Genomic DNA, 26,318 nt, shown 5'->3' with positions numbered 1-26,318 from the left:
GTCATGGAATCTAAACCCTCAAACACTATTAAGATCCTCTATAGCTACGGTGGCAAGATCCGCCTTCGCTCCACCGACGGTAAACTCCGTTACGTCGGCGGTCACACCAGAGTCCTCGTCGTCGATCGTTTCATTTCATTCTCAGGTTCGCATCGTCGAATATTATCATCTCTCTCTTACAAATTGCTCTATTCGTTCATTATACTCATCGATTTTGTTGATATTTTACAGAATTGATGGTGAAGCTTGAAGAATTGTGTGGTTCATCTGTGACTTTCCGATGTCAATTAGCTAACAGAGATTTAGAAACGTTGATTTCCATCACCAACGATGAAGATTTAGCCAACATAATCGACGAATACGAACATGCCTCGTTGAAACTAACTCATCCGTTGAAGATCAAAGCAATTCTTTCGCAGCCGAAATCGAGTTTGAAAGTTTCACCTGATCTATCATCTTCGTCATCAAATGCCAGTTTTTCTGCGGCGGTCCTTTTCACGGCGATGACGTCGGCGGCGGGAAGAGTGGTCGGAGTCAGAATAGGAGTCAGTGCAGGGAGAGGATGAAGAAGGGGAGGTTGAATCGCGTGACCCATTTTGGGATGCGGAAGCAGAGAAGAGGAGTTTCGTGAATCAATCAAAGCAGTGTTTGTATGTATCTGGATCATTACACCTGTCCTTGATCTAATGGTTCTGATTTGCTTATGCATCATGCATAAGGAAATCCTTATGCATAATAACTTTTGCCATTATTTGGTATATGCTGTTGATCTGTTTTTATTATTGTTTCGTTATTCTGGTTATGTGATATGTTGAGTGTCTAGCAAGTGACATGAATTTACTATCTTTATTTTATTATTTGTAAATTAAATATGTAGAAAATACAACTGCATTGACCATGACATCAAAATTGTCATATGTGCGTCAAAGAAGAAAAAAAGAGCAATTGGATTCATAGAAGTTATGCTAAAAAAATGGATAGAAAGTCATATTTTTTTAGTGTGCAAATGCAAATATATATGCACCTATTATTTCGGACAAGTTTTGACGCAACACAGAAGCGTAGGTTAGCAAGCGCTAAACCTAGATTGAGAAGATACAAGTTTGCAAGCGACAAACTTGTGAGAATAGGGTTCCGGAATCCATCAGAAATTGAGAAAACTCTCTAAAATATTATTGAATGAATAAAATTGTTGTCTCTTAGGCTACAACTGTTAAGCTTAAATAGGGAAATAACAAACCTTAATGGGCTTAAAAATAACAAACTAAAAATAAAACAAACAAATAATAAAATTAGGTTGAAATAATAAAATATTACTAAATTACTAAGAAAATCCTGCTACATAAGTCTCCTCCACCTCTAAAGAACTCGACCCCAAGTTCTCATTCTGATTAAGAGTTTCCCATTCACGTTGACTCCTCCAATGAACAAGAGACCACCCGGATCCTATTGTTTGAAATGTAAGCGCTTGACATGTGAAGAGTCGTGCCTCCTAACAATTTCCAATGTCCCATTTTCATGCTTTGGGGAACTTGATGCACCTTCTGTTGCATGATTATTATTATTATTATTATTATTATTATTATTATTATTATTATTATTATTATTATTATTATTATTATTATTATTATTATTATTATTATTATTATTATTATTGCCTTTGTTTGGAAGAGGTGGAAGCATTCATTTTGAGTTCTTTTTGGATTGATGAACTGTGATTCTTGGTGGATCACCTTTGATCATAAATGCTTCCACACTTACCTTAATAATGTGTGCATAGTTTCAAATACTCATGATGCCTTCCGTATAGCAGCCTCTGTCAAATTTGGCACATATGAAAGTATACTATATCACACATTTTGGCATAATTCATTGCTTCAATATGAGTTGACCTAAAAGGCTCCTTAATTAAGCTAACTGAACCATAATGAAATATTGTGGCCTTCTTTATGAGACTCTTACAATTTCTTCTGGATGAAAAAGTTTGTCAGCATTTGGATTTCGATAAAACATCAATTCAGGTTTTCCATCACTCTTAAATGAATGAAATGCCAATGATGTCCGTGCATGTTCCTTTATAAATCTTTCTCCCATGTTTTGATGAACCTGTAGCAACATGTTGATCCAGTAGTTTCTTCGACAGAGGCGGTGGCGATTGAAGATTTGATTGAAGCTCGTAGTCAAAAACAAATAAGTCAGATGGGGTTTCATCGTCATCATCGCAGCCACCAAAAGATATGATAGTGCTTTCTCCTTTATTGTGAGACCAAGAAACAAATGGCATGTTATTTCCCCTTTGATGGTAAGTGTAACTCATTGATATGGTGTATTCTTCAACCTTATTGAATAAGTGGCTACTTAACATAATACTGTCATGTTCCTTGTTGTAAGATAAGCACCGATTCCCAATATTAAATTGCCATCTCCTTTGTTGTATGTGTGACATGTTGATATTGAATCATCACCTTCCTTGAACGTATGAGTGTTTGACACGACGTTGCAAACTCCTCCATCATATGGATTAATAGTTGGAACAAACATGAAATTCTAAGTCTTCTTCACAGCAATACTCCTTTCTTTATTTCGTGATTCATCATTCCTATTTGCTTCATCACAATGTGAAACCATGTGCTCATCAGTCTCTTCAATACTAACAATAGGATCGGTGACCAAATGTTCTTCGACAGGTTCAACAGACGTCGGAAACGCTTCGGCCGTCCGAGCAACGTCGATCTCTTCTTTCAACGGCATAAGAATTCTTAGAATATATGTTATCAAAACAGAGTGTTTAGCAATATCTTTAACCGTCTTACGTGAGTTACCTGCTATTCTGAAGCATGTCTGAAAAGGTCGGTCAAGGAGTAATCTTTACTGCAACAAAATGGACAACGATACATCGAATCGGACATTTTAAACTTGTAGTAATCATTCGTCAACATGTTGTAATATCTACGCTCATAGTATTCCAAATCAGATTGGCGTGTATGTTCTGATTTTGGCTACGTAACAATAGTATGGTTGTTATTACGAACCCTGATAACTGGAATTGGTTCTCCTCATCTGTTCGGATTGTTTCTGTTGTTGTTGTGGGCGTTGTTGTTGTCAACCTTAGTTGTCCACGCCGCCATCTGATCTGACAGAGCTTTGATGGTCGTGGTAAGAGTTACAGTTATGTCGGCAAACTCTGCTCTCGTTGTCAATTGATCTCCCATGGCCGATCCGTTAGGAAAAGAATAGGAGAATGCATACCAACTGACGCAGTACGGGAGCGTAGGTTAGAAAACGCTAAACTAGATTGAGAAGAAACAAGTTTGCAAGCGACAAACTTGTGAGAATAGGGTTCCAGAATCAACCAAAAATTTAGAAAACTCTCTAAAATATTATTAAATGAATAAAAGTTTTGCCTCTTAGGCTACAACTGTTAAGCTTAAATAGGGAAATAACAAATTGAGCCTAAAAATAACAAACTGAAAATAAAACAAACAAATAATAAAACTAGGTTGAAATGATAAAATATTACTAAATTAATAAGAAAACTCCCCTACATCAAGTTTTCAATTATATTGATTTTTGTTTTAAATTATTTTGATTTTTGAGCCTACCTGACGGTCTAATTGAGTAGATATTATTATTATTATTATTATTATTATTATTATTATTATTATTATTATTATTATTATTATTATTATTATTATTATTATTATTATTATTATTATTATTGTTTAATAATTGAGGTTTTTTCAATTAAAATGATAATATTATTAATGAATTAAGTCAACATTAGATTTTTTTTGTTAAATAGTCTAGTGGTTAGAATTCACCTTCAAGGTGAATAAGTGGGGTGTCCGGGGTTCAAACCCTGGCCTCTGCATATAATAATGCATGTCCCTGCCAACTGAGTTATGCTCACGGCGCCAGTCAACATTAGATTTTATTACAATGGAAGGAGAATCTTCTCCTACCATACTTTGTTGGGATCATTAAGGGCATGTCGGGCCAACATATATGGACAACAATTTACAAAATTGCTCTTCTCGCATACAAAATTGCTCACTTCCATAGGAACTAATCAAAATACTTCACATGAGTTAATTCGTGGTACAGTAATAGCTAACGCGAGTTAAATCCCATCGGAAAAAATAGCAAGTTCCCCACGGGATTTAAGACCCGCTGCTAGCATATAAAATTTTATAAGCTAATTAAAGAAAGAAGCCTTTTACTCTTTTTCATGAGGATTAGAATCATCAAATTGGTCAGCCCCGAAAGTTGAGATATTTGGTTTAGTTCCACCTGCACCAATTGCCATTGTGTAAAGTGCTGTGTGAAAAATGTAATTTGTGATGTTGAAGCCTTGTTGCGAATACCATCTGTGCATGTTGGTTTCAAGCTCTTGAGTGATACAGCTACAGTAAGAAGTGTCATTCCCTGTGACGTGTAGAGAAATTAACTACTGCGTGAGCTAGCTAGTCTACTATACTATTTATTAAAATTGATGCCATGTGAAATTCCAATTTTGCCCCTATGAGGGGCAATTTGGTAATTCCGTAATTCTATACCTTGGAGAGTGCCACCTAATTATCCAAATATTATATTTTATTTTATATTATTTTATTAATTATTTTATATTTATAAAAATAATCCTAAATTCAGTTGCTTCTACATTGCCGTTGTGAGAGATTAAGGTATCGTTTGACCCGGCTTTTTTTTTCAACTTCTCTATATTTTTAAGAAGTTAGGTCAAACACAATATCAATTATGTACTTACTAAAAAAAATACTTTTTTTGAATGCATAAAATTGAATGGAATGAGCTTTAGCCAAAAGTTGTTGAATGATACTTTATAAAACTACTCCTCGACAATTTATTTCACAAGCACCTCTTTTCAACTCACACTAGGAACCTTTTCTTTTATTTTTTAATATTATATTTCAATATGTTTTTTTCTTCCATTTAACTTTTTTTTATTTTATTTTTTGAACCATTCCATTTAATTTTTCAAAGAGGTTCCATTTAATTCTATTATCTTTTTTTCAAAGGAATTTTATTATATTTTTATCACTTATATATTTAATTTCAATATCGTTTAATCATCACAACCTCACAAATATTTTTATTCACACTGTCATTTAATGATACCAAATATTTTTATTTTATTTCCTCAACCTCACGAATATATACACACATACATTAACGTTTAGAGTAATATTTTATGTCCGTCTGTCTGTTTTTTTGTTACGCTAATGCATATAATTTTTTTTAGCGTTACTTGGTTGAGTGCTACCTCACCGATTTTTTTAACTACTTTCCAATTTTTATATTTTTAAAAACTTTTAACTATTTTCCAATTTCTTTATTTTTAACTATTTACCAATTTTTTTCTCCCAAATTTAGTTGCTTCTACACTGCCGTTGTGGGAGATTAAGATATCGATTGACCCATGTTTTTTTCAACTTCTCTACTTTTTTAAGGAGAAGTTAGGTCAAATACAACGTCAATTAAGTACTTACTAAAGAAGACACTTTTTTTAATGCATAAAATTGAATGGAATGAGCTTTGGCCAAAAGTTGTTGAATGCTACTTCAAAAAACTATTTCTCGACAATTTATTTCACAAGCATCTCTCTTCAATTCACGTTGGGAGCCTTTTCTTTTATTTTTTAATATTATATTTCAATATATTTTTTTCTTCCTTTTAATTTTTTTTGAACCGTTCCATTTAATTTTTTTTAAGGATGTTCCATTTAATTTTATTACCTTTTTTTCAAAGGAATTTTATTATCTTTTTATCACTTATATATTTAATTTCAATATCGTTTAATCATCACAACCTCACAAATATTTTTATTCACGCTGTCATTTAATGATACCAAATATTTTTATTTTCTTTTTTCAACCTTGCTAATATATACACACACACACCTTAGCGTTTAGAGCAATGCTTTATGTGTGTCTGTTTTTTTGTTACGCTAACGCGTATAATTTTTTTTGGCGTTAAATAATGCGTATGATTATTTTTACAAAATTTTGATTTTAATTAAAAGTAAAGTATGCATATCTTTTTCTTATTTAAAAAAATTAAACATATTTGTTTCCATGACACCAACAATGTAACAAATATAATATCATATAATATAAATTCTTATATTTTTGAAAGACACCAAAATTATGGTATTCTTATAACGAAATTTGTTATTGAGTATAATTGAAATAAAAAAATCGACTAATTTGATATTATTTATGTTATTATTTCAGGCTCCTTAAATTGTTTCTCCTATTCAAATATTTAACAAGTCATTTATATGATGATACAAATTTGTATTCATGTTACACAAAATAAACGTTATTGAGTAAATATATATAGTATTTGTAAAAAAAAATATCTTTTATTTTTTAACATTTTTAGCCTTCAGAAAATATTTTAAACATTTTTTTATTTATTATGTTAGTTCATAATAAATTCAAAGTTTTGTCAGTTGATAGGAACAATGCATAAATATATGCCAAGTCCGGAATTCGAACCCCGACACCATAAAAAATATTCAAAGTTTGTAGAACATTTAACTTAAAAATAGCTTTAAAACTAAAGAAACCAAACAATTTTACTTTCTTTCTCAAAGGCCTTTATTTTAAATTTATTTTGAAGTAACTTTTAGACCGTAAAAAACTTTCGCTAAACGGTATCTAAGTTCAGCTGGGAACACTCTTTCACTTTCTTCTTCATAAGAGGTCATTTTCTTTCTTTTTTCATAGTTCTGAGACCATGCATGACTTGAGTTGATTGATTTTTATGGCTTGGGGTGTTCATTTTTCGACACTGGTTTAGTTTTTGCTTCATCATAGGTGGTTTTCTTCATTTTTTCACGATTTTGCATTTTAAGGGTTTTGTTTTTTGTTTTTTTTTCAATTGTTAGTGGATTATGTACCAGAAATTGTTATGTTGCTTTGCTGTAGAAAAATCTTCCTTTGTTATGTGGAGTATAGTAGAGGTCATGATGATTGAATTTTAGCTCATGGTAAGATTTTGACACAATTGTTATTTTAGCTTCTGGTATTGTAGTTGAAAAAAATTGATGCATGCGGGTTATTTTAATTTTTGCGAGTAATCCTAAAGTTGTTTTCATATTTGGTTTATTCTTTCCTATATCATTGAACCGTTCGAAATTTGCTTGGTGTAAATTTGTTTTGGTCATATCATTGAGGTCCAGAAAGTTGATGATACAGAAATTTGTGCATTTAAGATCAGGTTGATTTGATGATACAAAAATTGATCACATAGAAATATGTTAGCTCCTTTCGATATCAAAATGAACAAAGAGAATAAAATTAAATGATGTATTATTGTATTTCTATATAGGACTTTCAATATCAAGGAATTATGACTACATTAAGGATCTCAAAAATGATTTGGACATTTGGAAAATAGGATTTGGAGTGCTGGATTCATGGAACATATGAAGCTCATTATTTATGATGCAAATGATAGATGAGTTAGTTAAGATTTGTTGTAATTTTCTTTATGAATTATCAATGTTACTTATTAGTGTACATTTTGATTTTTTTTATATTTTTTGGTTTCTTTCTCGGATTTAGGGTGATCGAGATCATGTAATAACTCGATATAGAGAATTGGAGCATTGGAAGGCTTTGACTGAGGAAAACAAGACTTATACTTTCTATAATTGTCATGTGTTTGATAATGACATTGCATTTAATCCCTTTAAGGTTGTTTTTGGTTCTGGTACAAAGGTGCAGAAGTATGACAAGTTAACTATCATTCTTACTCGTGAATTTCGCTTTAAGTCATTTAAGGAAATTCAAGATGGAAAATTCAAAACTGACGCTTTATATGGTATAGTTATGTGCTTTAATTTATTTCTGTGTTTTTTTCGATTATAATGTTCTTATAGATATAATTTTTTTTTTAAAGAAATCATCGGGCTACTTCATGAGATTGTTAAGACAACACGAATTGAGACTGGAAAGAAACCGTGTACGAACATTGTGTTGAAAGATAAAAAGTATTATTTTCTAATTTGTCAGAATCAGATAATAGGATTTTGTATAAGTAACCCACTTGGGTTGACCTAGTGGTATTGACTTGGGATCTAGGAGTGTGCTCCTCCTTGAGGTCTCAGGTTCGATTCTCTCTAATGTCAATTTAGGTGAGTTAGTTTAGCTTCTTCAAAAAAAAAAGGATTTTGTATAAGTTTGATAATGACCTGAAAGATGTATTTCCTTATGCAGTGGGAATATGGTTGATGTAACACTATGGGAAAAATACTTCGTAGCTTTAACATTTACCATCTACTTACCTTGAGTTCTTTGCTTCCATTTTGTAGTCAATGGCAACCCAAATATATGTAACAATTGGTCAGGTTCGATGCTGCTCATCAACCTACATCACCCGGTTGTTGAGAAGTTTAAGACTTAGTAAGTTTGCATTATGATTTCACAATACAGTGTTAAAGTAACTTATTATTTCACAATCTGATTTGATTGTTTTTTGACCATGTTTCTTGAATTGTTGTCGTGACCTTAACACTTCTCAAGCTCTTCAGTCAGAACTTAAGTCAGAGTTCGGCTTCTTCTCAACGTACTTCGTACAACGATTTTTCCAATCTGTCTCAAGTTAGGCCAATTGTTGAATTTATAAACTTAGTCAAGGTCTGCTTTTTTTTATGCACAAACATGCTTTGAATTTTTTTACGCACAAATTAAAAATACATATTGCATTATTCTTTATTTCATGTGCATAATTTGTGTTAGGAAACATATTGCATCACTATTTGTAAAACAACTAATTAAATTCAATCCTAACCAGTTTTGATGGTATTATGAGAGTTGCACCAAATGTTCGAAGACATCAATGTTAAATGGTGCTAGCTATAAATGCACATGCAGGAGTGATGCTTAATTTCCGTTTGTTTCAACAATGTTAATTGGCCAACGGGGTACGCATATACCACATGCATGCATTTATCTAGACTTTATAGGAAGATAATAGGAAGATAAATTAGAAGTCATGGTACATATTCTTTAGCTTAAAATCAATTATGCTACCTTCATTTTATAAATTATATGTAACTATATTCGCATACATTTTATCCATGTTAATATGCATTAGACTAATATTGCAGTTATTTCCCTGTTTAGCATTTCCCAAACGAGGTGTCAAGAACAACTCTGAAAGAAAAGCGCAAAACAATCACTCTCAATGATGACCAGACACAGAGAAAGTATAAGTGTCGCCTCATTACCGTCGAAAGAGCAAGCTATGAAAAATACTTGGGTGGACAGTGGTTCAATTTCTGCAGAGAACGTGTGATGGAAGAAGGTGGTAAGCTCATCTTTGATCTCGAAAAGTCACCGAAGAACTTGCATGTTCAAGTTGTTCCAAAGTAGATCTTTGCTGCTTAACTATTTGAACTTCTACTATTTTGGCGTATCGCTTTGGACTGTAATCGGAAACTATCTTGACTTTAAGATGCCATTTGTTCTTTTCATTTTGTCTGATGTAAATATTGGCAAAAATCCCTTTTTGGTTAGTCTATGACACTTGCAGTCTCGTTTATAAACCTAACTATTATGTAACATTGTTGGTTTCTTCATTGGTTCCAATTAGTATCATGTTAATTATAATGTTGTTTTCCTAATCTCTTGAACAAAATGAGATTTGTGCAATATGCTTGCTTGATTTTCACATTTATGAACGACAACAATTTCTTAGAAAGATGCAGCTATTTCCCTTAATTTTCTCATTTCTCCTTTATAACAAAGTTTTTTAAAAATATAGTAAAAGTGATTTATTTAGAATATCCGAGTTTGTGCAATATTTATTAATTTGCTCATTTTTCCTTTGAATTTTTTTTTTACAAGATACGTTATTCAACCCGTGCGAAGCACGGGTTTGTAACTAGTTTAATTCATAAAAATTTACTCTTTTAACTGTCGTTCGCTTCTAAGCGACACATGTAGAGACTAAAAGGTAAATCTATTTTTACTATAGGCTAGAATAGAAACATCAATAGTTAACTCTAATTTGGGTTTAATAAATAAAGTCACACACATCAGTGGCCGTCGTTTTTGTTGACATTCCATCGTCACAAGGAGACCTAGATAATAGCAAAGCGTTCTCTCAATGAGAATGTCTATAGATTTTGAAGGTCATACGACATCAACGATATTCGGTCATGAATTGAGATATCCTTTCGCATATTGATTTGTTATATATGATGATTAACACAATGGACTCTATAGTTTAAAATCAAGTTTGTTTCTAATATAACATACACATACAATATGTCTTTTTGTTGCCCTAAATACGGATCATGGCGTTTAATATATAACCTTACCCTTATTGACTTCATCCAACAGAATTGGGTTTAAAACAACATTGATCATCAAAGTCAACGTGCACGATCGTGCTTGCAAGGCACACGACCGTGCCAAGTGTAAAACGCAGCAGCCAAAATGGAGAATTGGGGTCGCGCACGGTCGTGCGCAGGAAGGCACGGTCCGTGCGGACTGTTCGACAATACAGGGCACAACTTCTTTGAAGTTGCGCACGGTCTGTGCAATGGTGTGCACGACCGTGCGCGATGAAATGGCCAGAAATTCCCTTTTTTTCTCTTCTCAGTCATGCTTGAATCATGCTTCTTAATCCCTTCTTTTGCTCAAAGACTTTATCTTACATCATTTTTGATCCTGAAATTAAAACAAACAGTTTGAAGTAAAATAGTTCTAAAAAGAAACTAAAACACACAAAACTCTATTAAAATTAACACTTAAAAACCACATAATTTATGACTTATCAGGCATACTCAGGTATATCTCTTTCTCCAGTTCCACTCAGTAAGTCTCAATTGTCTGGTGGATTTAATGTTTCGGATAAACCATCTAACCAATATTGGATACTAGATTTTGGAGCCACTGACCACATGACACCCTTACCCACACACTTCTCCACTTATTCACCTTGTCCTAGCAACAAGAAAATATCCACATCAAATGGTTCCCTTATAATTGTAGCAGGTCAAGGAAATGTCCAAATAAGCCCAACTATAATCCTACAAAATGTCCTTCATATTCCCAAATTGTCCACTAGCCTAATTTCCATACAGAAACTCACAGAAGACCTATCACGTAATGTTGTTTTTTTTGTAATAATGCTTGTGTTTTTCAGGACAAGGATTCAGGGAGGATGATTGGAAATGCTAGAGAATGAAATGGTCTTTATTATTTTGATAACCAGAATCTCCTCGGCTCCTCCAACATTTCCAACAACAATTCCTTTTTTTTTTGAATCAATTAAGACCAACAAGGAGAACGTCTTTTTGTACCATTGTTGTCTTGGTCATTCTTCATGTAGAGTCATGAAACAATTGTTTCCTTCACTTTTAAAAATTTTAGATGTTGAGAGTCTTTGTTGTGAGGTGTGTGAACTTGCTAAACACAAGCGTGTGTCTTTTCCTGTCACTAATAAAATTAGTACTTCACCATTTTATTTATTTCATACTAATGTGTGGGGTCCTTCAAATGTTGCAAATATATCAGGTAGTCGATGGTTTGTAACATTCATTGATGATTGTAGTCGAGTTACGTGGGTCTGTTTACTAAAACAAAAGTCTGAAGTTACCTCTGTGTTTCTACATTTCTTCGCAATGGTTAAAACTCATTTTAGAGTAAGTATTAAGAGAGTCAAGTCTGATAATGCAAAAGATTACTTTAATCACGAGTTTAATTCTTCTTGTCGAAAAGAAGGTATTATTCATGAGTGCTGAGAGAAAAAATGGTAATTTGTTAGATCAAACTCGAGCTATGTTATTCCAAAACAAGGCTCCTAAGAAATTTTGGGAGGGAGCCGGTTTTAACTGCATCTTATCTCATAAATTGTTTACCTTCTAGTGTCCTTGACTCCAAAACTCATATGGAAGTTTTATCGTCGTTCTATCCTTATATGCCCACCTCCAATAATCTCAATCCTAGAATATTTGGGTGTACGTCGTTTGTTCATATCCATAGTGATGGTAGAAGTAAACTTGATCGTAGAGCCTTAACGTGTGTCTTTATAGGGTATTCCTCCACTCAAAAGGGTTATAGATGTTATCATCCTCCATCTCATAATTACTTTGTTTCTCGAGATGTCACCTTCCATGAACAAGAAAGTTATTTTGTTCAAACTCATCTTCAGGGGGAGAATATAATTAGTAAAGAAGATGAGTCTCTTTTACTTCCTGACCTTACTTTCAAGTCAGAAGTTGAGGCTGAAACTGGAGGTAACGATGTTGAGACTGAAGTTGATTCTGAAAATCATGTAAATGTTGAAGCTGATGTAAGATATGGAAAAAATATAATGATTCATATCCAAGAGTCTGATACAACATTACATGAGGTAATTTTGCTCGACCCTTCAAATTCTAGTGATTCAATTTCTGAATTTTCTCATGCACATAAACCAGAATCTAACTCATCCTCACATAAGGAACTAGAATCCATCCCAATAAAGCGTAAGAAACCAAAATCCAGAGAAGTACCACCAATAGATTATGAAGACTTACATTTTCCAGTTGCTCTTAGAAAAGATACTAGAACATGTACCAAAAATCCACTCTACCCTTTATCTAACTTGATATGCTTTGAATAGTTATCACCTACCTATAAAGCCTTCCTCACAAGTCTAAATACTACCACAATACCTACATCTTTATCTAAGGCATTGTTTGACAAGAAATGGAAACAAGCCATGGAATTGGAAATTGAGGCAGTCGACAAAAACAATACTTGGGAATTGGTTCCTCTACCAAATGGAAAGAAATATGTAGGGTGCAAATCAGGGACGGATGCACATACAAAGTTATGTAGGCTTGTGCCTGCACTAACTTTGTAGAATTTTTTTTTTAGGTGGTAGTAATTAGTAATATATAGTAATAGTTGAAATGTTGACCAAATGGCCCACACAAACCACACAACATTTTTCTTTTGGCCCACATATATACAGACACCTTGACACAACAACACAACCTCGTCAAGAATTGGATGTGAAATTACTTGGGAGATGAATGATTATACAATTGTTTAGTTACTTATATATAGAGAGAGAGATATATATTTTTCTTGGTATTGAAAATGAGAAAATCATTCAATATTTACAGAATATGGAGAATCGTAAAGGACAATTATAATGTACTAGACTTTTGACCCGTGCGACGCACGGGTCTTCTCGACTATAATAGAGACCAATAAATAATCTTTAACCCGTAAGATCATGGGTCGATCAATAAACGCAAATTAGATTATTAGAGATACAATATTACAATCAAATGATAATAAAAAAAATTATAAAGAAAAAAAGATATATTGTTGCACGGGTCAATTTTATTTATTACTTTTATAGTTAAACATAAAAAATTAATGCAGTTCATGGTTCCTAACAAATTATTTAGGGTAGCCGAGTTTGCATGGAAATTAGGATATTTTATTTGTAAACGTATTAAATAAGTGTACAATAGGTTAAGTTGTTGCAGATCTAATAAAATTAATAAATAATAAGGATAAGGATTAAGATATCTATTAAATTTTTGCTTTGAAAAATATTCACGGTTATTAGAGAGAGAAATGAAAAACATATATGATGCAAATTTAGAGCCAAAATTTTAGGATTGAGTTGTTGCAAACCTAATAAGGGATTAGTGGAGGGAAAAAAATTAGGTTAAGTTACTGCAGACTTAACAAAATTAATAAATAAGGAAGCTTTCAAAAATGAAATATAATATATATATATATATATATATATATATATATATTTGGGTGTGTTTATTTAATGTTTCAAATTTATATACATGTGGTGCCCCCACTTTCCAAAATTCCTGGATCCGTCACTGGTGCAAATGGGTATACAGTATAAAATACAAGGTTGATGGATCTATTGAAAGGTACAAGCCAAGATTGGTTGCCAAAAGATTCACTTAAACTTATGGAGTAGATTATTCAGAGACATTTGCTCCAGTTGCAAAAATGAATACCGTTAGGGTGATATTATCTTTAGCAGCTAACTACAATTGGAACTTGAACCAATTTGATGTAAAAAACATTTTTCTTCATGGATATTTAGAAGAAGAGACATGGATGTACCCCCTGGATACCATGGACATATTGCTGTCAACGTCAACACTGTATGCAAGTTAAAAAAGGCTTTATATGGGCTAAAACAATCACCACGAGCATGGTTTGGGAGATTCACTAAAATTATGATATGTTTGGGCTTCAAACAAAGCCAAGGAGACCATGCTTTATTTATCAAACCCTCTGAGTCAGGGGGAGTAACAGTGTTATTGGTGTATGTGGACGACATTATAGTAACTGGTGATGATGAAGAGTAGCAACAACTATTAGCCCAACACTTGGCCAATGAGTTTGAGATCAAGACATTGGAAAAATTGAAGTATTTTTTAGGAATTGAAGTGGCTCACTCTAAGAAAGGAATTTGCATATCCCAACAGAAATATAATACTGATCTTCTGCAGGAGACTGGCAAGGCCGCATGCAAGCCTGCATGTACACCAATTGATCCAAGTGTAAAGTTGGGGAATGCAGAAGAGGATATTAAAGTTGATAAGGAATTGTATCAAAGGTTAGTCGGCAAACTTATATACTTATCACATACTAGACCTGGACAGCAAAAACTTTGAAAGAATTGTTTCCAAGCTGGGAATGATAGATATTCACTCACCAGCTTGAGGGGGAGTGTTGTAAATAGTGAAGTTTTACTACTATTATTATTAGTAATTTGTAATTGGTCCATTAATCATTAGTCAGGTCCATTAGGTTAGAATAGCTTATGTAAACACATTAGTAGTTGTACATTATTTCATTATTTATCTTTGAATTATAATATTCACTTTTCACGACTATATTGAACATTTCCGGTTTGTATATTAATTTAAAAAAAAAAAAAAAATTCTAATTGGTTTTTTTTAAGAAGTATTGAATTCTAGAGCACCTCTAGCACATACTCACTCGGCGGTTTGTTCCAGCATCTTTATCGGACCCTTAATATTTACCTTATCTCCTATTGAGATATCAATTACATTGTCTTACTACTTCTCATGCAGCCACATGTCTTCTGATGATAGGTATTGGACTTCTGAGATTATAAATCTACAATGCCATTTGTTGAGTCTTGTTTAAGAAACCAACAAAGACATGTTTTGAAGCATTTTGAATAATGTTTTTTTATTTTACTATTGTTTTTTATTTTTTTTTATAATAGTTGTAACTTGTATACCGGAAAACTCATTCCCAATGTAATATCCCGTCTGACAGTATCGGTATATTATCCGTTGACCGTGTCAGATGAATTTAATTCATGGAAAATAAGTTATTGGAAATATTTTATGAGATGTCAGCTTTTACAGGGAAAGTATCAGAGTCGTTTTAAACACGTTCAAGGCAAGGGCAAAATGGTAAGTTCACGAGGAAAGGATATTTATTTGGAATTGGCCAAAAATATCTCACTTTCTCCTTTCCTTTCTCACTCTAGGTTTTTGGGAAAGACTTCTCTCCTCCTTCTCTCTACCTCCCACACCCTTTTCTCTCTTCTTCTCCACCAAATCTTCTTCTTTCCACTAGCAAGTGAACTAATATTGCTCTCTCTCTCTTAATTTCTTAAGCTTGAGGAAGCTTGGGTTTTGCTTGGTTACCATATTTCTTCTCTCAAGAATGGATCCAAGAAGTTCGGGTTTGGATTTAAGCAAGAAGCTATGGCTTTTGGTTGTTGATTTGGAGCTTATGTTGATTATATTTCATGGAAGTGGAGAGGGTTAAGCAAGGAACAACCTTGAGTTGAGGTCCTTTTGAAATCAAGGGTTAGGGTTGGTTCATGGTAAGTTGGAGGATGAATCAAGGTATGGTTTCTTCATGGTCAAGGATCATGATGCTTAGATGACAAGAAAGGACAACAAGTTTGAATGGTTTGAGCCAAAGAAGCAAGTGGATTAAGCTAGGGTTTTGGGCTTGTTGAGCTTGGGATTTGGAGATGTTGCATGAACTTTGCTAGGTGAGTTCCATAGATAGCTATCCTACCCTTTGGGTTTATGTTTATGTCTTGTAAGATAATATGAAAATTCTAGGGTTTATGGATGAATTGATTACCCCTTTTTATGCCATGCATGCTAAATATGTTTTATACTTGTCATATGAATGTTTTACAAGTTTTCTATGGCCTCTAGTGTCATGTTATGCATATGGATGTTTGGTTTTGAGGTTTTTGGGTCAAAAACACCAATTATCCAGGTGCTGGACTGTCATAACTCGCCTCGCGAGTAAGCTACTCGCCACGGCAAGTATGAATGTCGATTGGGGGGTGTTGCTCGCCCCAAGCTCGCCTCGCAGGCAAAATATCTTGCCACGGCGAGTGATACTACTCGCCTTGCGAGTAAGTCTGGGCACAAGAGCACAACTTGCTTGCCTCAGGCCCTGTTGTTATCCTTTGAGCTGGTGTTTCCCATTCAATCCTTTATAAAAACAAACCCCTCAAACCAAGGTTTATATGATGATTTTTAAAAGAGTTTTCTTACGAAATGAGGCAAGTATTTAATAGGTTTAGCAATGCATGGTACATGAAAAATTGGCATGTATGATATGATATGAGTTGGGGTAGCAAGTTATAAATTAAGCAAGGGAAAAACTAAAGCCTTGACATAGTTGTCAAGAACTAGCAAGTTAGCAAGAATCCCTAGAATGTTCATACGCGAAGTATATATCTTCGCACATGATTAAGAATAAGATTGCAAGTATGTTAAGCCATGGATTGATTAGTTAATCTCTCCACTAAGACTAAGTATGTACAAGTATGAACATTTACCGCTAATCGGATCGATTAAGGTTCTGAGGTAAACATGTATGCATGATTAGGTTTAACCTATACGCACGACAAGACTATGATTATTAAGTAGGTGGCATGTCTCTTGCTATCCACATCAGGGGGATACAAGAGGTTCTCGATCTAAGGGGAACGATTCAAGCCATAAGGGACCCGCATGTCACTGAAATTAACAAGACGTAGGTGTTCGTGTCTCTTGTTATCCACGTCAGGGGGATACAAGAGGTTCTCGACCTAAGGGGAACGGTTCAAGCCGCAAGGGACCCGCACGACACTGAGGGAGTCCGTTGTACGTACATCGGTCATGTATGGGATTGATCTCGGGGTTACTCCACCCGGGACTATCCGTAAAATGAATCAAGATGATAATTGTTTGTTCAACACTAACCTAATGAATGAACTTAGATACGTTTATGCATGATATGAATACGATTATGTTCCTTATGATTATGTTATGGCATGTAGTATGATTCATGCAAGACCATGTTAAGGACAAGAGCATTAGATGTTATATGACAAGTATAAGGCATGGAATAGAGCAAGATAAGAATGTTACACCGATGACGATCTTAGGTTTCCCCTAATTGTCCGGTTTAGAATCATGTTATGATATGTTAAGCTTAGGCCTTGATACGTAGATCGTATACTTGGCAATGCGGTTTAGATACCCCTTGACCGCCATGACATGTATAGGAAGCGAAACCTATAACAAGTAAGATAAGATTAAGACGGCTCTAGTATGCACTACCGTCTAAGTATGCATGTCCCCACTCATGTATAATCAACCGTCAGGTTGTAATGTAGACACGTGGTGACCGTAGGTTTCCCCTTGAGGTTGCCCATAGCCTAGGATTTAGGGGAACTCACTGAGACATTATGTCTTATCCCAATCCTTATTTGTTTCAGATAAGCAGGATGTTATGCAAGCTTGAAGTCGGATGGATGTTTCAGCAACTGTGCGTTCGTGTCGCTGCAAGATGCTTTGGATTTTGAAGGATGAAATTATATGTATAGTTGAGATGTTTATGTGATTTATGTACGAACGCAATTTGTTGTATAAATATTCATTCGTGTGTAATTTATGTTGTATATTTTAATGTATCCAGTACTAAAGTTCAACGCACATGCTAGACTTTCTAGATACGTCTAGTATGGGTGTTACATTTGGTATCAGAGCAGGTCGATTCAGACAGGTAGTGGGACCATTGGGTTCCGGGTAAATGTTCTAGTTGTTGTTGTTAGTTGAGCCTGATCAACTCAATTTAACATTCGACGATTAGAATGGATGCCTGAGAGCTGAATAGAACCCAGGAAGAATGAAGTATGTGATGAAGAAGTTTGATCGTGCCAAAAGGTGGCCGGTGAACTAATCAAGTAGAAGTGTGAATCCTCCGGGAATGTAAGGCATGTTAGGAAGGAACGTTCCGACAACGTCGGGTAAGATGATAGTGATACTTAATGTACCCGTAAGCAAAGAAGTTGGATATATATATCTAATCATGACCGGTAAGAGTTGTTGTTGGAATGGGTTCATGATATTCTGGAATGTCAGAACAAGGCTACAAGATAGCAAGAAGTCGACATATGTTGACGGAGTCAGCAGGCCCTCAGGAATAGCAATATGTGAATGAAGTTAAGGACATGTATGCTCGGAAAGTTGTGTAAGTGGCAATGTAACGAGGTAAGTTATTCGTAGTGGAGGAAGTTAAGGATTCAAGAGAAAGTTTTATGTTATCAAGAGTAAGGCATTGATTTTCGACGTGCCAAGAATTGTATCGAAAAATGTTGATGTTGCCATGCATATGTTATAGAATATTTTACGATGATAGGAATGACTGATGTGCATTGTATACTTGAGAATAAGAATTTTATGCAATAAATGTTTTCTGAAAAATAGAGTTGGATAAGCTCCCCAATAGCAAGCCTGGGACGAAACTTCCTGTTTTGTGAAATCTACTAGTTTGTTCCTATGGTTTGCATTGACTATTGGGGAGATGTCTTCACAATAATATTTTATGTGACGAAAATCTTTTATGACATCAAGTAACGAATGCATATCATATCCTAAGATTTCCAAGGGAAAAGACATGGGAAACCATCAACGAAATCGATACGATTCAAGGTAGCTTTGGAAGATGATGTGTTAAGAGTCAAGAACGAGCCAAGATCAAGAATATAGAAGTTCCGGTATTTAGAAGGAATGTCACGGATGTTTATGTACGACGTATGAAGAAGAAGTTTAAGCAGTGCAAAGTTATGGGAATTCACAAGGTTCACGGATTATGTGGAATTATGATGTATCTCTCGAACCTATGTTTTGCTTAATAAATTTAGAAAGATTTACACGTATGGGTAATTGAAGTTGGTATTTTGAAAATTCACAAGAGATTTTCTAGAGACCGGTTTGCTACTACACTCGTAGAGCGGGCTAGACTTATTAGAGTCTAGGTTTGATGGCGCGTATGTGTTATCAACTCGTTCTATGATTTTAGAGTAATAACTGGGGCTTAAACTCGATATTGTATATAGTAGAAAATCATCAACGTCAATGACCTGTGCGCTAGTTTACGTAGTTTTCTTTAAAAGAAAAATCAATGGGCAAGCATTGATATGATTAAGCAAAATATAGTATGCGAGAATGCGAAGGTACAAGAATTAGATATTCAAGAAAGTCATGTTTAAGTGCTAGATGGGTTTGTTAACGGATTTTGAGTTTACTCGAAAACAAGTTCAAGTATGATATGTATGGTAAATGCAACCAGCAAGAACGTAAGGTTTACCCCCAAGTCAAGTATTATGAACATAAGATAAGTTATCATGAGATTTGAAGTTACAAGACAAGTGTAAGGATGTGACATTGGTTGCAATATGGGAAATTTTGAGAACAGTTCGAGAAAGGAGTATTCAAGTGAGGATCAGAAATGTCAAGTCTTAATTGCTCTAACAGATTAGAGTAATGGTTTAAGCCAACCGGTGGGAATCAGAGTAGCGCCATGGAAGCTAATCGTTAATCATGAAACACGGAATTTTGGTATGAAAGAATTTTCGGTGGGTAATACAAGTTAACAAGAATGCATTATAAGACAAGTGAGGAGTTCTCGATGTGAAAGGTAAGAATGGATGCATGAATGATGATGATATTGGAAAACATGTGAAGTTCAGAAGGTTTCCTCTTGAGATTCAAGTTTAGTGTTCCTGAAGAAGAGGAACAAGTCATGACAGGTGGACCAAGGATTTTCCTATGGATATGTAAGCATGTTAACATGTAGGGAGATGCGACCCTCAAGTTTTGTTCAATGAGAATCATACTTTCGTATGCAATACTTGTTGAGTGGAAACGATACTTGTTAAAATATGTCAAGTCATGATTTATAACTTTTAAAGTTAAGATTGGTATCAAGGAACTTAGGAACGATGTTTTTATTTAACTCATGGAATTATACATTTTCGAAACTGATGAGATACGTCGTAAGTGAACTCACTTAAGACGTACAAACTTCAGGACCAACTTGTCGTGGACAAGTTTTGGGCGAGTTGTAAAAATCTTTTTCTAAAAATATCGAAACTCGCCTGGTGGTTCTGGGGTGACATTACACAATCAGTTTTGGAAATGATAAAATATTTTTAATCATGAAACTATACGTTCCAAGAATCCGAATACCAGAGTTTAAGAGAATTCTTCAAAGAAAGATTTTAGAACATGTATCGTTATCATTTAACAAGAGGCGGCACTTGAAAGTATGCACATGTTATGGGAACGACAATGTTCGTATGACGTTAATATCCTACAGGATACACGAAAATGTTTTAAGAATGTTTGATGTATGTGCAAGTAGATTTGCTAGAAAGTTTCAAGAGCATGCGAACCACGACGATGGTGATTAATTGTCAGATGAACGGTATTGTTAATTTCACATCCTCATGTCAAGTAATATGAGTTACCCCTTAGTAAGGGTGTGATAAGATGCAATGAAATTGCAATGAAATCAGAATATTTTCTAAGGCTCTGAAAAGAGATAAGAGATTCATGGAATCATTTATATGAATAATACAAGTAAGAAGCATGTGTCTCAAGGTACAGTAAGATGTATGTATGAAATATGTCTTATGTTGTAAGTAAGCACTGCAGGGCAAACCTGGTTTCCGTAGGATCCCAGTTAAAAGGCAAATCCTGGGTGTTCATGTTTATGATAAGATATCTTTATGAATGGTTTATGTTAAGCGGGTAAAGTACGAGTCCGAGACGACAAGTCTTTGTGTAGCAAGGAATATTCTAAATCATGATGTAACAAGTTAACTCTAAAGTTTAAGTAATATCAAGATCAAGAAGGTTATGTTCGGTTACATTTGGGTTAAGAAACGAGATGAGGACATGATACGACGACCCATTTGAATATGTATGAATAGGAATGTATGGCTCAGACCAAAGATGGTAAGTTTATGTCATGATGTTTGGTAGACGGTCTTTAAATTTCGAGGACGAAATTTTTTTAAGGGGGGTAGAATGTAATATCCCGCCTGACAGTATCGGTATATTACCCGTTGACCGTGTCAGATGAATTTAATTCATGGAAAATAAGTTATTGGAAATATTTTATGAGATGTCAGCTTTTACAGGGAAAGTATCAGAGTCGTTTTAAACACGTTCAAGGCAAGGGCAAAATGGTAAGTTCACGAGGAAAGGATATTTATTTGGAATTGGCCCAAAATATCTCACTTTCTCCTTTCCTTTCTCACTCTAGGTTTTTGGGAAAGACTTCTCTCCTCCTTCTCTCTACCTCCCACACCCTTTTCTCTCTTCTTCTCCACCAAATCTTCTTCTTTCCACTAGCAAGTGAACTAATATTGCTCTCTCTCTCTCTTAATTTCTTAAGCTTGAGGAAGCTTGGGTTTTGCTTGGTTACTATATTTCTTCTCTCAAGAATGGATCCAAGAAGTTAGGGTTTGGATTTAAGCAAGAAGCTATGGCTTTTGGTTGTTGATTTGGAGCTTATGTTGATTATATTTCATGGAAGTGGAGAGGGTTAAGCATGGAAAAACCTTGAGTTGAGGTCCTTTTGAAATCAAGGGTTAGGGTTGGTTCATGGTAAGTTGGAGGATGAATCAAGGTATGGTTTCTTCATGGTCAAGGATCATGATGCTTAGATGACAAGAAAGGACAACAAGTTTGAATGGTTTGAGCCAAAGAAGCAAGTGGATTAAGCTAGGGTTTTGGGCTTGTTGAGCTTGGGACTTGGAGATGTTGCATGAACTTTGCTAGGTGAGTTCCATAGATAGCTATCCTACCCTTTGGGTTTATGTTTATGTCTTGTAAGATAATATGAAAATTCTAGGGTTTATGGATGAATTGATTACCCCTTTTTATGCCATGCATGCTAAATATGTTTTATACTTGTCATATGAATGTTTTACAAGTTTTCTATGGCCTCTAGTGTCATGTTATGCATATGGATGTTTGGTTTTGAGGTTTTTGGGTCAAAAACACCAATTATGCAGGTGCTGGACTGTCATAACTCGCCTCGCAAGTAAGCTACTCGCCACGGCAAGTATGAATGTCGATTGGGGGGTGCTGCTCGCCCCAAGCTCGCCTCGCGAGCAAAACATATCGCCACGGCGAGTGATACTACTCACCTCGCGAGTAAGTCTGGGCACAAGAGCACAGCTTGCTTGCCTCAGGCCCTGTTGTTATCCTTTCAGCTGGTGTTTCCCATTCAATCCTTTATAAAAACAAACCCCTCAAACCAAGGTTTATATGATGATTTTTAAAAGAGTTTTCTTACGAAATGAGGCAAGTATTTAATAGGTTTAGCAATGCATGGTACATGAAAAATTGGCATGTATGATATGATATGAGTTGGGGTAGCAAGTTATAAATTAAGCAAGGGAAAAACTAGAGCCTTGACATAGTTGTCAAGAACTAGCAAGTTAGCAAGAATCCATAGAATGTTCATACGCGAAGTATATATCTTCGCACATGATTAAGAATAAGATTGCAAGTATGTTAAGCCATGGATTGATTAGTTAATCTCTCCACTAAGACTAAGTATGTACAAGTATGAACATTTACCGCTAATCGGATTGATTAAGGTTCCGAGGTAAACATGTATGCATGATTAGGTTTAACCTATACGTACGACAAGACTAAGATTATTAAGTAGGTGGCATGTCTCTTGCTATCCACATCAGGGGGATACAAGAGGTTCTCGATCTAAGGGGAACGATTCAAGCCGTAAGGGACCCGCATGTCACTGAAATTAACAAGACGTAGGTGTTCGTGTCTCTTGTTATCCACGTCAGGGGGATACAAGAGGTTCTCGACCTAAGAGGAACGGTTTAAGCCGCAAGGGACCCGCACGACACCGAGGGAGTCCGATGTACGTACATAGGTCATGTATGGGATTGATCTCGGGGTTACTCTACCCGGGACTATCCGTAAAATGAATCAAGATAATAATTGTTTGTTCAACGCTAACCTAATGAATGAACTTAGATACGTTTATGCATGATATGAATACGATTATGTTCCTTATGATTATGTTATGGCATGTAGTATGATTCATTCAAGACCATGTTAATGACAAGAGCATTAGATGTTATATGACAAGTATAAGGCATGGAATAGAGCAAGATAAGAATGTTACACCGATGACGATCTTAGGTTTCCCCTAATCGTCCGATTTAGAATCATGTTATGATATGTTAAGCTTAGGCCTTGATACGTAGATCGTATACTTGGCAATGCGGTTTAGATACCCCTTGACCGCCATGACATGTATAGGAAGCGAAACCTATAACAAGTAAGATAAGATTAAGACGGCTCTAGTATGCACTACCGTCTAAGTATGCATGTCCCCACTCACGTATAATCAACCGTCAGGTTGTAATGTAGACACGTGGTGACCGTAGGTTTCCCCTTGAGGTTGCCCATAGCCTAGGATTTAGAGGAACTCACTGAGACATTATGTCTCATCCCAATCCTTATTTGTTTCAGATAAGCAGGACGTTATGCAAGCTTGAAGTCGGATGGATGTTTCAGCAACTGTGCGTTCGTGTCGCTGCAGGATGCTTTGGATTTTGAAGGATGAAATTATATGTATAGTTGAGATGTTTATGTGATTTATGTAAGAACGCAATTTGTTGTATAAATATTCATTCGTGTGTAATTTATGTTGTATATTTTAATGTATCCAGTACTAAATTTCAACGCACATGCTAGACTTTCTAGATACGTCTAGTATGGGTGTTACACCCAATTTCGGGAAATATAAGTCAATCTAAAAACTTTAAAGAAGGTTTCTGGTTTAAAATTTGACACTTACACACCTGGGAAAAATGGGTAATTCATGTAAATATAGGGGTTATGGTATAATTGCTGGGATATTGGGTGAAATGTTCTAATTAAAATTACTATTCTAATTGATTAGTGGTAGGCTAATTGATTAGGATGTTTACACAATTGAATATCGCACGACTTATTTATACATTTATTCTTTTTTTTGGTACAATATTTATACATTTATTTAAATGCTTTCCGAATAATAGATGTCACAAGTGATTTTCATGCTCAACCTATACCACACCCTCTCACTTTATTGAAGAGTATTTTACTACCATTTTCACCTTTTTTTTCAAACAATATTGTGTCAATGTGTCAGTTTACATTTCAATTTCTTCTTCACACACGACCGTTCTCCAGCATTTTAAATGAATGGAATCTCTTATTATACTATAATATAAATTACACTATAAAAAATCACTTTAAGTTTTAGATTTCATTATATATAAAAATAAAAATAAAGGTTTTAGATTTCATGTTTTCAATTGCAGTTTGGTCCAAAATGTTTTTTCAATACCATTTTTGTTAAAGTAACTTAGATTGCAATAAATATATGAAACGATTACTTGACAAAAAAAAAAAATATATGAACAACACTTTTTTCAAGGTAAGAACCATGAATTTATTAAATTTATTTTGATACGCTGTGATATTTCTGTTCTAGATGGAGCATTTATGAAAACAATTACATATATATTTAGGATGATTAGGGTCCCCTTCGGGTAGGCAAACTCCTTTACCGTCAGGAAATATTGTCCTGCACGACTTTTGGCACGCAATACGATCGCAGTCACCTACGTGTTTTGTGACACATAAGTTGTCTGCACAACAAGCCATTGCTATAGCTGTGACAAAAAAAAACATAATTACATTCAATAAAACAAACGGTGAAAATAAAAATAATAATTAGACAAAAGTATGAGACATTGAAATATTATTGTACACAAGAAATTGTTACTTTAAGGGAAAAATAATTAGAATGTCAAACTCTAAAATGAAGATATAACTTTTAAACCTTCGAATATTTTTGGTAAAATTGTGCTTGGTTATTTGATAAGAAATTTAGATCTCAGATAACACATGCTATCTATTAAATTAAAAATAAAATATATGTTCAGCTTCAATTGGTAGAAACAAAACATAATATATGTAAAGTTTGTGGTTCGAACTCTGACAAAAAAAATGCTATTTGAACAAAAAGAAAGTTAATACTTGACTGACACAATCATGGATGTTAAGTTAATGTATCTTAACCAAAGAGAATTGGAGTTTCTATAGAACTCAATGTTAAATGATGTGGTTACTTCATATGATTATACCTAACCAAATGAACACTACCAGCAAACAAATATAGGTGCTATGAAATATGATCTAAAAAAATAATATACCTGAAAAAATAAAGACAAGGACGAGAACGGGCATGAAGGAAAACTTAGCCATTTCGAATAGCTTCAATATCAATTGCAGTAATAAGATTTTTTGTTGCTAAGAGCAAACAAAACCACTAGTTTATATAACAACAACCAATATCAAAAAGTTAATACTAGCAAAGTTATTATTTAAGTTTTTTTTTCCGTATGAACACGATTTAGTCAACCATTCAAATTTATTGAAATTGAATATATGTTTTTATAATTTTAAAGAAAATATACTTTGCAATTACAACTTTTATAATATTAAAGAAAATAGACTAAAGAAATATTTTTATTTTCTCAAGACATTAAAAAAAGTTAAACTACTTTATATTTTATACTTACCTAATATAATTTAATATATTATTTCATGAATATAATCTTTTTTACATAAATTCACGAAAGCATTTTTTTTGACAATATGAATTTTAGTCAATTACGAATATATATATTTTTTTTACAATTATGAATATCATAATTAGTGCAATTTTAGTCAAATGAATTTCAATATAGAGGTATTGAGATACAAAATTAAAAGGGAAAATACTTTTTTTTTGAATAAAAAAAGGGAAAGGGAATATGTATTGTATTATATATTACAGAACTATTTTAATTTTTGTTGTTATTATTATTATTATTATTATTATTATTATTGTAATATCCCGCTTGCCAGTATCAGAATATTACCAGTT

At 34.1% G+C, this 26,318-nt stretch overlaps 2 protein-coding genes and 2 long non-coding RNA genes across 4 annotated transcripts; 3 read left to right on the top strand and 1 right to left on the bottom strand.

The window, feature by feature from the left end:
* Nucleotides 1-3: 3 nt before the first annotated feature.
* On the top strand, nucleotides 4-566 carry LOC146946170 (RAF-like serine/threonine-protein kinase PRAF). The gene is made up of 2 exons (XM_085748161.1): nucleotides 4-145; nucleotides 232-566. Exons 1-2 carry the CDS (start codon nucleotides 4-6, stop codon nucleotides 564-566), a joined length of 477 nt encoding a protein of 158 aa, XP_085604287.1.
* A 6,475-nt stretch (nucleotides 567-7,041) lies between these two features.
* On the top strand, nucleotides 7,042-9,889 carry LOC146946169 (uncharacterized). The gene is made up of 5 exons (XR_015028229.1): nucleotides 7,042-7,848; nucleotides 8,339-8,429; nucleotides 8,550-8,663; nucleotides 8,821-8,950; nucleotides 9,153-9,889. It is a non-coding gene; the product is annotated as an uncharacterized LOC146946169 (long non-coding RNA).
* A 2,036-nt stretch (nucleotides 9,890-11,925) lies between these two features.
* LOC146946168 (uncharacterized) lies at nucleotides 11,926-12,885 on the top strand. Its single transcript, XM_085748160.1, has 2 exons — nucleotides 11,926-12,528; nucleotides 12,643-12,885. Exons 1-2 carry the CDS (start codon nucleotides 11,926-11,928, stop codon nucleotides 12,883-12,885), a joined length of 846 nt encoding a protein of 281 aa, XP_085604286.1.
* An 11,914-nt stretch (nucleotides 12,886-24,799) lies between these two features.
* LOC146946167 (uncharacterized) lies at nucleotides 24,800-25,745 on the bottom strand. The gene is made up of 2 exons (XR_015028228.1): nucleotides 25,603-25,745; nucleotides 24,800-25,059 (listed from the first exon to the last, which is right to left on the bottom strand). It is a non-coding gene; the product is annotated as an uncharacterized LOC146946167 (long non-coding RNA).
* Nucleotides 25,746-26,318: the final 573 nt, after the last annotated feature.

Source organism: Medicago sativa, chromosome 2 (assembly GCF_051527215.1).
Source record: "Medicago sativa cultivar Bolivia chromosome 2, Bolivia_mono, whole genome shotgun sequence".
Taxonomy (NCBI): domain Eukaryota; kingdom Viridiplantae; phylum Streptophyta; class Magnoliopsida; order Fabales; family Fabaceae; genus Medicago; species Medicago sativa.
This window is presented reverse-complemented; position numbering and strand designations above follow the sequence as displayed.